The sequence below is a fragment of the Opisthocomus hoazin genome, chromosome Z, assembly GCF_030867145.1.
Source record: "Opisthocomus hoazin isolate bOpiHoa1 chromosome Z, bOpiHoa1.hap1, whole genome shotgun sequence".
Lineage (NCBI taxonomy): Eukaryota > Metazoa > Chordata > Aves > Opisthocomiformes > Opisthocomidae > Opisthocomus > Opisthocomus hoazin.
In genome coordinates, this window is record NC_134454.1 from 13,529,889 (window position 1) to 13,545,871 (window position 15,983).

The window sequence follows — 15,983 nt, forward strand, 5'->3', positions numbered from 1 at the left end:
TGGAGAGCTGCCCAGTGGAAAAGGACCTTGGGGTGCTCGTCGACAGCCAGCTGAACATGAGCCAACAGTGTGCCCAGGTGGCCAAGAAGGTCAACGGCATCCTGGCTTGTGTCAGCAATAGTGTGGCCAGCAGGAGTAGGGAGGTGATCGTGCCCCTGTACTCGGCACTGGTGAGGCCGCACCTCGAGTACTGTGTTCAATTTTGGGCCCCTCACTACAAGAAGGACATTGAGGGGCTGGAGCATGTCCAGAGAAGGGCAACAAGGCTGGTGAGGGGTCTAGAGAACAAGTCTCATGAGGAGCGGCTGATGGAGCTGGGTCTGTTTAGTCTGGAGAAGAGGAGGCTGAGGGGGGACCTTCTTGCTCTCTACACCTACGTGAAAGGAGGTTGTAGTGAGGCAGGTGTTGGTCTCTTCTCCCAGGTAACTAGTGACAGGATGAAGGCAATGGCCTCAAGCTGCATCAGGGGAGGTTTAGATTGGATATTAGGAAAAATCTCTTTACTGAAAGAGTGGTCAGGCATTGGAACAGGCTGCCCAGGGAGGTGGTGGAGTCACCATCCCTGGAGGTGTTCAAAAAATGTGTAGATACGGCACTTCAGGACATGGTTTAGCAGGCATGGTTGTGTTGGGTTGACGGCTGGACTTGATGATCTTTTCCAACCTTAATGATTCTATTCTACTCTGTTCTATGACTCCCAGGTAACAATTACGAAACAAAGATCACATTATTCCAAAAATCGTTCTTAGATAAACTGACTTTATGTATTGGTAATTAGAAGAATAAATTAAAACTTTTTTCTATCAAGAAATTGCCCAAGGATTCAAACATGTTTAGATGAAAACATCTGTAATAAACTCTACCAGACAGTCTGTCAGAAGTACATGATGTAGAAGCACAGAGCTCTGTTACTACAAAGCAATCACTCTTGCATATATATCAGAACTCAAAGGAAGAAGCCAAGGAAGTGGCTTGGGGATAAAACTTTGTCTAGATATCAAGATTTGCTGATGCTACCTGTTAGAATTCTATTAGAAGTGCAACAATTAAACTGCTGAGAGACACAAGACAGAAAGAAAATACCACCATTTTGGGGGCCAAAGATAAAAAATTAAAAAAATCACTACCACACTAGTCAGTATATAGAGTTTCTTATTCACACTTAGTTAACAAACAAAAATTACCCATCTGGTTATTCCATCTTCATTGGAATTGCTGAATGTGCACAAGTACTCTGCACATTTGTGTAGATCTTTATGCTTACAGGAGAAGAAAGTGAAAAATGAAAAGTCAAAAATAACCAGCAGTAAACTTGAGAGATATGGATATGAGGAGAGGAGGAAGGGAGAAAACAAGAAAAAAAACAAATCGTGTAAATAATAATACAAGCAAGAAAAAAGATAAAACAAGGAAACAATAGTTGAGGATGTACTGAAAACAGAAGATAAAAACTAGAATGCTATAACCTAGTATGTGTTCTTCCCTCCTCCACAGAAACAAAGTTGATAAACGTTGGACTGATTTTTCTGATGTCACAGAAGAGATCATTCAGATCTTTTGAGACACTGTTTCAACCATTAGAGCTACAAAACAAAACATCCCAGGTTATCAGAACTGATTTCAACTGATTTCGCTGATTTCAACTGGGAGTCTAACTGTCAATTGCATATACACACACTCCCTCTTTCCTTTTCTCTCTCCCAGTGTATGTACATGCAGCACTTCTCATCTTGCCCATTAATCGTCATTTACTTTAGGTGCGTTATTTTGAAGTTTACAATAACTTCAAGGAAAAAAAGGCACTAGAGTGGTAACATGGCTTTTCTCAAGAAGCAAATTTTTTTGTGTCACTATGTTAAGTATAAAATAATCAAAATAAACCCTGAATGTTTCTTTTTTTGCTAAAACACACAACATTTTCACTACCCTACCCCACAATTAGCTATTAAAAAAGCTTTGCGCTTCAGCAGCACTGTAATTCAAAATTTTCAAGTGCCAGTATTTTTGAAGAGAGCTAACATTACTAGGAGGAAAGTAGAGTAATAATAAACCACTCAATTTTTATACATCCATCAGCCTCAAAGCAATTTTACAACTGAGGCCAGTGCTGTTATCTCCAGTTTGCACACAGGAAGCAGAAGGACAGAAGAGAGCTAGCTCTGCACAGCCTTCCAAGACACACTTGCAGGCCATGTAGAGCAAAGAACTGATTCCACATTCTCTAAGAACACGGGACTGGAATGATTAATACGTGCTTATGAAGTACTAGTCAAGAACTCAACACAAAACTGACCAGAAGAAACGTATGATGGTTAGAACAACAAAAAAAAAAATGATGTCATCAAATGACAAATTCTGGAAAAGACAGATGTAGCAGTTAAAGGTCACGTTACTACTCCCTAGATACTTGTTTTAACTCCCTACTGCAGCTTTCTTCCTAGAGAACTGTATAAATGGAACATGTGCTTGTGCCAGATGCTTCAGTGCAATTCAGAGTTCTGGTTAAAACTGCCTGCTGCACTATGAAGTAAAACCTGCCAGAGAAGCCAAGTGGAAACACTGCTGAAGTCACCTGCAGCAAGATTAACCAGGTATCACTTGTCAATAGCTTCAGAGTAAAGAAGCCTGAATTCCAATACAATTTCCCAGTCACTGTATGTCTGGGAAAATCTCTTACTTGCTCTTTTTCCCCCTCAATATATAGCATCATCCCACCTGTCATGCATACACACCTCAGCTTAAAGTAGCAATAAATGCAAAAAAATGCCTTGTTACTGTGCACAAAAAGTCACTCCCGTGCGAAAAAAAAACCTTACCAAACCTTACAGAAGATGTCTTATCACAGAATCATAGAATGCTTTGGGTTGGAGGGGACCTTTAGAGGTCATCCAGCCCAACCCCCCTGCAGTGAGCAGGGACATCTTCAACCAGACCAGGTTGCTCAGAGCTCCGTCCAACCTGGCCTTGAATGTTTCCAGGGGTAGGGCATCTGCCACCTCTTCAGGCAAGCTGTTCTAGTGTTTCACCATCCTCACTGTAAAAAATTTCTTCCTTCTATCTACACTGAATCTACCCTTTTTCAGTTAAAACCATTACCCTGTGTCCTATTGGGACAGGCCCTGCTAAAAAGTTTGTCCCCATCTTTCTTATAAGCTCCTTTTAAGTACTGAAAGGTTGCAATAAGGTCTCCCCAGAGCCTTCTCTTCTCCAGGCTGATCAACCCCTGATGTTCAGTGTTATCACATCACTGTCTTTGCAGTATTAATAGCCTGCAGAAAGATTCTATAGATACAGCTCGAGGGAAGGAAACTGGAATCCCCAAGTCTCAATTCCCAACAAAAAGCACATGCAGTCATTCCTTTTCCCATATGACCTCCAAGTTTGTGACAAAGCAGCCTCCTAGATATTTTCTGAAGGACTATGTACAACAGTGTCACTCCTATGTAAATCACAATTTCTAATAATTTATTACTATTAAACCACATGAAAATCAGACCTAAGCGTTAATAAGAAAAATCAACATGTTGACTTTTCTTGAATAAAATGGAATCATAAAGTCACTTGGTTGAAGGATAAGACATCTATCAAATATTTCATAATTATTATCTAGACCACAATAATGCAGTAACTAATGCACCTGAAAAGCCATTGTGTGGGAACTTCCCACAAAGCCCTGGACTACATAACTTATCTAGGTCAGATTTCGAAATCATGTACCTCCTATACTTATGTTGCATATATAATTGTAACCTATAGTTATGTAGTTTTCATAGGACACGAAAATTATTGTATTATTTCTCTCTCCCACAGATATATGCCCCTTCTAAACATCATTTCAATGTATACAGAACCCTTTCCGAATTGCATCCTTTCAGGTGTAATTCGCCTTTTTTTTTTTTTTTACCACGCAAATTAATTCCTCTGGCTTATTTCTGTTGCATGTGTTCCAAAGTGTTTTCATTTCTTCTGCACCTCCAGCTACTGAGCTGCCCTAAACTGATGAAAACATTTTACAGATATGCTAAATGGTTCTGTACAACAAGAGGGCTACACTGCTGCATCAAAAAACCTGTATTTTCTTCAGGCACCTTCTGTTTTCATTAAATATGCTCTCCACCTGCTAACTCAAGATCCCTTTAACCATTTTTATGTTTACCAGAACTGTTCATATCCAATATGCATTACTATAGTCATCTTTACCAGTCACAATGAGTTCTGTTTTCCCATCTGAAATTTCTTTTTTAAATTCTTATAAATATTAGTGTATCTATTCCAGATGCATTTTTCCTCTGTTCTCCCGGATGTTTGCACAATCCCCGAATTTACTGCTTTTACATAAAAGAAAAAGGAAGAAAACAAAATCTATCTATCACTCTATCTATGTTAAAATACAGAGATGGATACATACCAAATGTATGTGCATAAGGGATATACTGTTGTAGTAAGGGGTCTGTCTAGATCTCTCGCATTAAGAAATTTGCACTTCCAATTACAGAATTATGTCTTGTTTGCAACAGAATCTGGTGTAACTAGACATTTTAAAGAGTTTTGAACCAAACAGTATTACAGTTTTCAAGAAAAAGTATATCACCCCTTGAATATGTTTTTGCTACAGTTTTTTTTACACAGGGAAATCTGAATGTGTTGGCTCAAATAATGCAAAGTTCAATTATCTTGTCACTTTTCTATCCATGACAGTGTTATTCATCATATGTATAAACTTACCCTAGCTGATACCTGTGGTTCGGCAATAGTCAAACACACCAATGACTAGCTACAAGTAGTTATGATACTTACATTTGTGAGGTGAATGACTCCTTTTGATGTAACGGAGCAGCCCATAAAACCAACACACTGCAGCTCAGGACAATGTTCAGCAAAAGCTTTCACTGACTGATCGGTCACCTACAGAAAAGATAATACAGGTTAATAGTTGAATAGGTGATATGAGCACATACTTAATACAGTCTAAGCAGCTTCTGTGTAATATTTGCAAGCTGCTCATTAATACTTTCATTATTATTATAATCATCACTACTACTGCCACGGCTGCTACATTATTATTGTCACTACTACGATAGCACTAGTATAATAAATATTACTTATTTCAAGAGTTTGCAAGCAAACGTCACGTATGCACATACACCTCTATACGTGCATGCTATAAGAAGGAAATGGATCATTTTTAGCAGAAGGGGATCATCTTCTTGGAGGAGAAGAAATAGAAGAAAAGAGAGAATGATCACCACAAATTCAAACATTATTGTCATCTGTTATCTGCAGATAACCCAAGAGACCATTCTATCCACTATTCTCATAAACTATATACAAACATGAAAATACTAGCAAATTGTGTTATTGCCAGCCTGCAGAATCATACCATACCCATCACTGATTCTGCACAGAATTGGAATTGTGCAATATCTTAAGTTTATATTCCTTTTCTAAGCATTTTTACTAAAACAAAGCAATTAATGATTTTAAGTTAAAGATAATATGTTTCCAACATCAGACTTGTATCTCATGATAATATAGCACTGTGTCATTTATCAGCTGAATGGAGATGTTATTTAGTTTCTTGCTGTGATTTATTTATTTCTACAACTATTTTTTCTTTAAGTTTACCTAATAAAATTTAGTAACTATGAAGCACAATCCATCACATAATTGTAATGCTTTGTGGGTAAACTAAATAATCAAAAGGACAACACTTTGCAAATTTTGTGAAGAATATAATATAGACATAGGTACACTTAAGACATCTGCCTATCTTCCTTTAAACAAGATTTTCCTGAGAACTACATAATCCCAGTGCAATCGACAGTAATGCAAAACTCTGTATTGATTTTGGGACAAAACCTGTATTTTCCAGCCAAACTGCTCAGGAATGTCTCACTATGTCTGGAATCATAAACCCTGAATACTAAGGACACTCTGGGTTTGTAAGGATGTCTTCTTGTTATCACAGAACTCTGAAGCAAAACAAGTTCTGAAATGTCTAGTGTCCACAGCTGATCCTCAGGTGAATACACACACAGAAACATTATTTCTACTGTGCTGTGGTTCACCTTTATCCACAGTTCCTACTTGCCTGACTAACATGTCACTTAACTGCATCCTGGCAGCATATGGTGACCTTGGTGAAGACTGTGTTAAAGCAAATTTCTGAAAAGATAGCCTGGAGACAAGGGAGGACAACAAGATTATAGGTACACCACCACATATAAGCTGTATGGGTTTAATTACTGAAAATGGTTATAGGTCTAATGCAGCTTTCTCAAAGCAGCAGTTTCTCAGTGAGCAAAGATTTTTATTGTCGCTCATGTGCCAAACAAAAGCAAAAGCTAAACCCTGTTGGGATTGTGTGTTCAGAAGCCAACGAAATTGAGAACAGGCCAAAAGGAAGGGGAAAAGGGTCAGAAAAACAGATTCATTCACAAATTGGGTAGCGATCATGTCGTATCTGCACAGATCCATGTCTGAGGTCTGACTACTTCAACAAAAAAAAAATCCCTACAGCTGACATTTGGGTGCATAAAGGTTTTAAAAAAATGTTGTTTTGAATACAAATAATAAAATTACCGTATCTCAAAGTATCTTTCGTTCATACTATGGAATTTTCTGCATTATAAACAAAAGCTGTGAAAGAATAACTTTGGCAAAAGTTAGTAACAGTAGACTATGACTATATATATTAAATAGTTTAGAGACAGCAGTGAACCTTTTCAGTGCTTGTTAGATATGCAGCATCTACCTAGTCAGAAGATTCTTCATTATCTCCTTATGCTATGAAAGCCTCATGATTTTCCAGGTTTAGAAACATTATTTACAATCTGTCAAAAGTAGTGGGACATTACCTGAACATGCTTTACTATTACTGTGGTAGAAATTGCCACTTTCAATAGGCATTTTGCTACTGCAAACAGCAATTTCTCTCCTTAAATCTTGACTTATAAATAAAATAACAGTGCATTGAACTTTTGCTGTCTTTCAGCTCAGTTCAATAACAGATCCCATCCTTTGCTGTCAGCCAGCAAAACTCCACCACCTGCAGAAGCTGACTTCAAGTGGGAAACATTGTAAAAATTTTCTCTATCAGCACTGTAATCTCACAGTCAGCATTCTTTACCATACCAGTGTCTAGGAACATACTAGTTCTTTTCCAGACCCTATGTCATTCATAGCAACTGATATTTTAATAACATCACTCTCGCCTTGAGAGACTGTAATGAAGGCCAGTTGATGCTCTGTTTAGTTAGTTACCATTAACACACAACCACACTCTGTGGTGATTGTATTAGTTGGGAAGGAAAATACACATATGTATTTCTATATATATATATACACACACACACACACTTGAAATTTCCCAAGAACGGCTTCTCATAAAATGCATATAAGACGCTATGCATAGAAATATCAGATCAAAACACCTGTAAACTATCTGATGAAAGGGTAGAAAATAAAATTTTTATTAAGTTTTTTTATTCTCCTTTTTGCAGGGGTGGGGGAAGTAAGAACACGTAGTAGTCTGGAATTCATTTATAAATATATGTGTAGCATTATAGTCAAGTACAATTACCTAGGCTTCAGTTAGAGTAATTGATAACTGAATCCTTTCTGTCCCTATTTATGTATGGCTCAAAAATAAAACAAGGTTTGTATGCAGAAGTGTTATTTTTCATTAGACCTATTTGAATAAGGGAGCAAAAAATTTAGGTAAGTTTCAGACAGATCTGCTATGGAAGCTAAATTTAAAGCTCGAATATGTTTCTAAGACAGAAAAAAATTTAATTAAGACTTTTTTTATTTTATCATCTGCAGTGTCTAGCACAGATGGCTTATATACATACTTGAACTTTTATATTTAATCTCAAACATACAGGTCAGCTCACTATTTCAGTAACCTCTTTTATTGTACGAATGTGTTTTATGCTCCCAAGAGATGGCCTGTTCTGGAGAATGAATGAAAGATAAGTGACTGATGAAAAGAGTGCATGGGAAAATTAGCAGTGGCATGTATGCAATGATTATCCAATCTTAACAGTGTCTCTTCATAATGTAATATGTAACTGTATGTTACATTTTCCTCAAAGACTTCTTCGGCCCTTATGAGACAGAGCAGGTACATGAAATGTGCATTATAAATACGACTTCTGCAAACCAACAAATACTTTAGACTATAAACAACTGACATTCAGATCTACTACACAAACAGATTAGACCAGCATAATCTAAAAACAGATTACCATAGAAAACATACCGCAGTTCTACAGAAGTGACCCTTGTCAACAAAGATACAGAAATTCACACCCAATTCTTTTACAGATCACAGTACTGTTCTTCCAAGAATCTTTAATAATCGGATTGTCAAGTCGACCTTCATTGACTTTCATTCATCCTGTCTTGCTCAATATTAGTCTTGCTTTGAAAAAGTAATATAGGATGATGAGGACAGATTTATAAGTTATGCACTAAAGCATTGTGAATGGGAAATACGCTGGTCTGGAACTAATCGCACAGATTTTGCTCCTATTAAAAAGATCTATGGTAAGTGAGATGTGGTTTAATAATTTTCTTTTTATATATTGAAGTCTATTATATATGAATTCCAGTTTTGCATTGTTTTACAGAAATTCAATATTTTGACTATTCTAAATTAGATTCTCTTGGTATTAGTTTATTTTACATTCTATTCAATAATTGAAGGAGCAAAAAGGAACAGCCCTGAAGCAAAGACGAGAATTAAAGAAAGTCTGAGGTACAACAATACAAGCCACTTAAATTCCAACTAAAAAGCCTCACAATCAATAAAAACAGAAGCTCAAACAGAAGTAACTGAAAAAGAGATAGGAACATAAAGAGTAACTGGTACAAAATGAACACCACATTCTCTTATTTAAACAGGTGCACTGCAGCCTAAGTAGATCCTAAGGTACAATTTTTTCCATGTAAACTACATAAATGTTTACAAAATATGCAAAATATTTCTCAGAACAAAGACACCTAGCAGGATAAACTCTGCCAGAGCAAAAGATGTTCTCATGTAAGCAGAGAGGCACAGAGAGAAAGTCTGCCATGAATGTAAATTATTTAAATAAACAAAAAAACGAAAACAAAACAAAAATCACAGTGACGAAACAGTTTTAAGAGAAACTGCCTGACTACTGGCATGTGTTTACATAGAATCTTCCGACTTACGTTAAAATTTGCATTACTACCCCTGTACTAAAATGTACCCACAAACAGCTAGCCATGACGCAAGGTAGAAGTTTTTGAATTTATTGCACTTTGTCAGCAATGGCTTTATTTGGAAATAAAGGCTAGTCATTGCATAGAATTATGATCAGATGATCACTCTTCAACACACAGGGAAAGACGACAGTCTCCCTTTTGACTAAAAATTTTAAAATTAATTTAAATTTAAATTTTTTTACAGAGGGTCCAATAGAGATCACAATATTATACTAAAGTCAAATACTAGTAAATTTTACACTATTAAACTAAAACATAAACTTAGAATCATTTAAGATTACACATATCTTCCTAGTCTAACAAGTAAGAAATTACATGTTTCAATTTAACCCCTTTTGAATTAAAATACAAATTCAATCACATTTTAAAATTGATTTCTACAGGAGACTGCAATACTCGAAGTATTTACTTACAGATTCATTCCTCAGGTTCCATCAAACATGCGAGGGCACTCATTAGCATCAGTTCCTAATCTTATATTAATAATACTATTTATTAACAACAGATCTTACTATTTGACTGATCATGAATATAAAACCAACTCATTTTAAATTAAATGGGAATACGGCACAAACATATCTTACAAATACACACAAATCCCGATAAAGGGCTCTTTTGCCCTCCCTCATCCAGAAAATGAAAGGCAGAAAAAGTGAAAAAATGAAGATTTATTTCAAACTTAAGACTTTCCCTATTCAACAGTCATGACACATTGTCTGCTTTCCACAAGCATCAACTTAAATTGTATTTGTCATAAAAGCTGTGACAAAGTAATTATTATGGGCAAAGACGCATTTAATTCATGACCCCACACTGCAATTACAGAACATTGACAAAAAAAAGGCACGGATAATCTGTCACCACGCTCAAGCTTTCAGGATACCCAAATTTCATTCGTGAACAGCAGCAAGGCAAAGTTGATCTTAACTAACTGCCATTGGACAAACCATATATTTCTTCACTTTCAGTAACATATATGAACAAATGTAACCATCTGCCTCTTCACAGAGGAAATTCAACAACTGTCAGCTTTAACTTGCAGTAGTAAGAGAAGATTTAAGAAGTACTGCCTATTTGTATGAGCACCCAATATAGAGAAATACAAATATTTCTATCCCTTTATCTCTGAAGGAAACAATCTAACTGAGAAAGAAATGATCCCCCTTTTAAAATATATACCGGTAATGTCTAGACTAGTTCTTAAATCTTCCCACAACCTGGGTTTATAAGCTTTGCTTGGTCTTTTCATTATAAAGAGAAATCTTTACACAAAACAAATGTTCACAAAACAGAACACTTGCTTACTAAAGACAGTAAAACTTGTTTCATTATTAACTGAAAGGGATGACTAAATCCACTGATTTACGTGACTCTTACAAACAAGGAAAACAAAACAAAAATTATTCTACAGTATCAACTTAATTTTTACATGTTTATTTATTTCAGAAACCTGTTTCTTGAAATGGGTCTCACCATTTAAGCTGAAATGTAAACATGAAACACAGAAGCAGAGCCTGTACTGCAAAGTGAACCTTACAATATGAGCTTTTTCATCAGAATCAACAATTCACAACACACAGGACTACCACAATAATTAAAGCATGGACTCAGAGGGGGCCTCAGCTCCCATAACACAGCACTGGGTCTGGCAGTACTCCTTGTGTACCTGTGAGGCACCAACTCTGTGGCCGCCTAATTTTGAGGTGAGAACATGACATTTGCCTGGAGTTTCTGCCTTGCGCAGCCCTGGCTACCTCAGACCTCATCAGAACGCACCCTCTTGACAAGACTCTATGCAATGCTATGCTATCCCACCCTCACATTTGAGAGGAGGAAAAAATTGAGAAGGATTGCATTGCTAACTTTTCCTTCATCCTTATACATTAGCTCAGGAGTTAGTATAACTATCTGCCCACGATACGAGAGGAAAAGATAGACAAAAGCATAAGGACTGATGTAAAGAGCTGAAAGAAGTATTTTATTTTATGTTATATTTATCAGTTGGCCTCATCAGCCACATTCTGATAACATCAATTACTTTAAAATACTACAAGCATAAATATAAACCCAATCAGTTTTGTGGTATGCTCAGCTGAATACTCAAGGGAATTATAATTTTATCTCGTATTCTTTTAGGATGTGTTTGGATTTAATGTTTCTTTCTCATTTTTAAGTGGATTGAACAACTGCTTATAAGAATGGTGTTCCTGTTTCATCTTCATAGTAGTGCAAGCCTATTCAACTTCTTGCTAACTCATGTAACATAATTTTTAGATACAGAACTCTTAAGTAGCTCAGTTAAGGGCAGTACAAAGTAATCCTTCCATTTCTGTGACATACAGTATCACTGTTTAGTCTTACTCTCTTCTCATTACTTATGACACAGCCATCAAAACAGATGAGTTCCTCTTCATATTTTGATCTATTTTATCCCCTGAATTAATTAATACTAAACAAAATGACACACCTGGAACATATTAAGTTTGAAATAGTAAGTAACTACAGACAACCGCTACCTTCAAAATGGTTTAAATGTCTGGGTTAGAAAACAAATCCCAGTTCTCAATATAAATTCTCTCTGATTCTCATTAACCCACATAAAGTACAGTTTGAATGTACTTATATTGAACCAGGCTATCAGCACACCTGAATTTGTTGCAAAATGCAAATAAAATTGTAAAAAATAAAATTCTTCAGCTTTTAAAATATTGCCCTCCCACCGAAAGACAAAACTTCTTATCAAAATGTGTTTACTCTGGACTGGCAAAACACTGCTTCCAAAACAAAACTCTACATCTTTCATCAAACAGCAAGTATACACAACCCGATAACCATTAAAACTTCAGAAAAATTAAAAAAATTATGTATTATTTGCAGATAATGCCACTGTATTACAAATTATGTAATGAGAACCACACATCGGGAATACTCTATATTCACAAAAGGTTATGGGAAAACAAAGTGTTGCTCAGCATATTTTTTAAACAGAAGAATACATAGTAATTTCTAAAAATTAAAAACAACATCGTGACCATCCTTTTCTATTTGTAATACCGAATCAAAGAGACTCACATGTCCACAGGCTAAGAAATACACATCGAGTATTTTCATTGAGTACAATTCTGAATAGAACAGAAGAAAAATATTTCCATGTAACTGCAAAACAGGTCCACGGTTTATTGGTCTAGCCACTTCATCATTCCACCTTATGTAAGAAGCATATGAATCAAATATTCATCCTTTCTGTGACAGAAGATTACTTCGCATCATCTTCCCTTTTAACACACCAACAGCTATACAAGCATATTTCCCATTCTGTATTATGAGTAAACAAACCAAACCAAACAAACCACAAAGCTCCAGTTACCCCAGTTTGTTCAACACCTTTATTGTTCACCACAACAGAACTGATCTCATTCCCATTTAAAATTTCTTTGTAAAGAAATTAACTTTTATTTTCAGTTCACCTATGCAATTTGGTCTTACTCATTGCCATTAAAATTATGTACTCTGGCACATTTATCTGTTTACCACATCTTCAACGCTTCTAAAGGCGTTGGAAGACTATTTTACAGTACACATTCACCTAACAACTGCTTTGTGATCACACACTTTCCCCTCTAAAATGGGCCCAGTAGAGCATTGTTAACGTTCAGAAATATACAGGAGGCCTTGTTCATATACAGCCCTTCAACTACTCAGGTTATTATGCCTGCAAACTATTTAACACTTAGCCTACTTCCTTTTGCTTTACTCCAAGAACACTGCCGTTTTCACACATCAAAAACCTTAGCTGTTTCATTTTGTTCATAATTCTGGTTACCTTCTCAAGGCCTCCTAACTGCCCAAATAAACTCCTTCAGTTCTCTTGGCCAAGAACCTGAAAAATCCATGTTCCTTTCATTAAAAGCACCATCATGATTGCAACATAATCTTGCTCTGTTGTCAGACCATTTTCATGGGCAAAACCAACCTACTATTCCCTCAATATTTTTATTTCAGATAAGAAACTTAAACATCAACTTAGATATCACACAATGCCAACTCAGAAATAGTTGTTTCTGACAGATTTTCACATATTACAGCTGTTGGACATTAACAAAGCAACAGAGCAGTATGAATGTAGTGTAACACTCCTTCTACCAAAATTTACCATATGAATCACTGTGGTATGCTATAGGGATAAATATTTGCCAGATTCTTCACTATGTCTAAAGAAGTTTCCCCAGTGAAACAGTGATAAACAAACTGAAGGAAGCCAAAGCACTGATAAAGAGAGTGATATAACTAACCAAGACCACAAAACCCTCCACCTTGCCAACACCTAAGCACATTCCTAGTAGGCAATGCAATCAAAAATACAGGCTTGTAACACCTACATAGCATTAATACATATGACAGTGGTTAACATAGGCATTGTAACCTCTAAGGCTAATATGCCCACAAAGACAGCAAATACTTGTTATTTACTCATGCCTACAAAATCATCCAGGAATCTGAAGAGGAAAAACAGGGCATATATGTCCCTCAGTACCACACATTTATTTTAAGAGTTACTAAATATGACTGACAAGGTAATCTTTTAAAATCATGTGAACATTTTCTCTTTAAAAAATTAGAACATTTAGTACAAGTAGAAAATTACACAATTCCTGTTCAGACCTTTTCTTTGTGTTTCAGAGATACCATGTAATTTTAATGAGCAGTGAAACTCTTGTAGCAGGTGAAAATATAGTGTAATGTATACACGCAGTACATTCTATACCATAAAAACCACTAAAGAAATCACAGCTTTTGCATCCGTTTTTCATGCAACTAACCTTGTTTTTTTAAGTTAAATCTATTCATACTAGCCGTACATAACACTACACAACTGAAATGCAGTATGACACCATGAAGCTGATATAATCAGCTGTAATATATAAGGAAAGCTGCCACCAGCAAATACCTAAACATTGCTACTGCAGAAACTGGAAGGAGGCACAAATACCAAAACCTTTGTTGCAACCCACCTTCAGGACATTTCCATCTTATGGTATTCCATACACAATTTACAGATTCATCACCTCCTCCTCTTTCACAAGCATAGAAAAACAGGATTTCCCAGAATTTTCCAGTAGAAGTGACAGGTGCAAAAGTTTTGTCTGCCCAATCCATCAGAATAAATTTCATCTAGGGAACTGTTCAATTCTGATTATGTGGATTCTACTTGAAGTACATGGTGACCATATGTTACAAATGATGGGATAAATACACTTATTAATAGGGGAAGGAAAAAGTGTTCTGTGGCAAATTACACTCTTCAACACGAAGCATAGGCTTCCTTAACCGGTAAAAGGTCTGCCATGTCACACAGGAAAAAGGAGAAGAAATAAAATGAGAGAATTTCCTACATATTGCAATAAACAGAAGTTAACATGGAGACAGCAGAAGAACTATGATTACAACTCCATAGGTCAAAGAAAGTAATTTTGTAATTAAGTGTTTTTCTTCTTCTATACTTTAATAACTTTACTCACAAGGAGAAAAGGGAGAGGGCATTTTATTGAGAAATATTAAATGACTTTGTATGTATTACCTAAAACCAATATTCTATGGCAAATCTCACAAAAAACCACAGATCATTTAATGGGCATTACCATTCACTGGGATACCACAAGAGCTTCTATAAATAGTTACTTCTTGCAAAGTATTATTGACATATTAGCCTTCTTGGATAACATGCTTATACAATATATGCCACTACTTCTAAAAGAAACACGAAAACAACACAGAATGTCACTCAAATTTCAGACACAAACAAGGTTACTGGCTGAATTTATTTTAATGTACCTTTTAGGGAGGACAGAGAACTTAAAAATTTTAACCAGCCTTGTAGATTTCCTTCTGCTATTGTAAGATGTTCAAATGAAATTACATTCTCCCTATGACAAGTCTCCTAAAAATAAAAAAAGAAGCTTTATTTTATGTGCAACAAGAAAAGTTTCTTGTAACACAGGTTAATGGACATTGCATTATATCTTTATTACTGGCTAACACAGGGTATTACGTGTTCAGTAGTAATCCTTATTCATCCTGCTCAATCTGACTACTAGAAGTCTTCAAGTTTCATTAACAAAACGTCTGGAACATTTCATACTATTCTAGCCTACAAAAACCAGGTAAAGCCATAATCCAAATCCTAACTGGAACAGACATTTTTCAAAGCACTGGTATTCAGAACAGACAGGAATCACAAGTTCAGATGAACTCAGCAAATGTAGCATGAGCTTACTATCAGTGAAAGTGAGACACATTGCATAGAAATGGAAATGGTTTTAGTTTGATTTATAAATGATCTTCACACAACAGAACTACGACTAAAACGAAACATTCGATAATTAGAAGCAATAGGAAGAGAATTTTTCTTTGCAATTTTTTTCTTAGTGAACTGCATGGATTAAAACTAAGTTAATGTAAAATAAACCAGTTACAGCAGTCTGATCAAGTAGTACACCAGCTGACATATTCTACCAATCTGAAGCAGAATCAGCTTTAAATCATGAAGTAGTTAAAATCTTGAAGTGCATTAGACATGATGAAAGGACTAATAGGAAGAGGATGTGATTTAAGAGTATGTCTCTAAGTTTTGCACTTGTATGAAATATGTTTCTTTTCATGCTTTCTGATCTACTCAGCACTACAATCAGCAGACATATGGTCTGCTCAGCAAAGATGCTAGCATAACA

The 15,983-nt window shown here is 35.9% G+C and overlaps 1 protein-coding gene across 1 annotated transcript in view; it reads right to left on the reverse strand.

Annotated features, from left to right (window-relative positions):
- The window catches only part of FBXL17 (F-box and leucine rich repeat protein 17), a 306,625-nt gene that overhangs the window by 212,769 nt on the left and 77,873 nt on the right, over positions 1-15,983 (reverse strand). Inside the window, exon 5 of the mRNA XM_075411650.1 lies at positions 4,798-4,905. Within this exon, the coding sequence (XP_075267765.1) occupies positions 4,798-4,905 (108 nt within the window). The remainder of the gene's footprint in view (positions 1-4,797; positions 4,906-15,983) is intronic.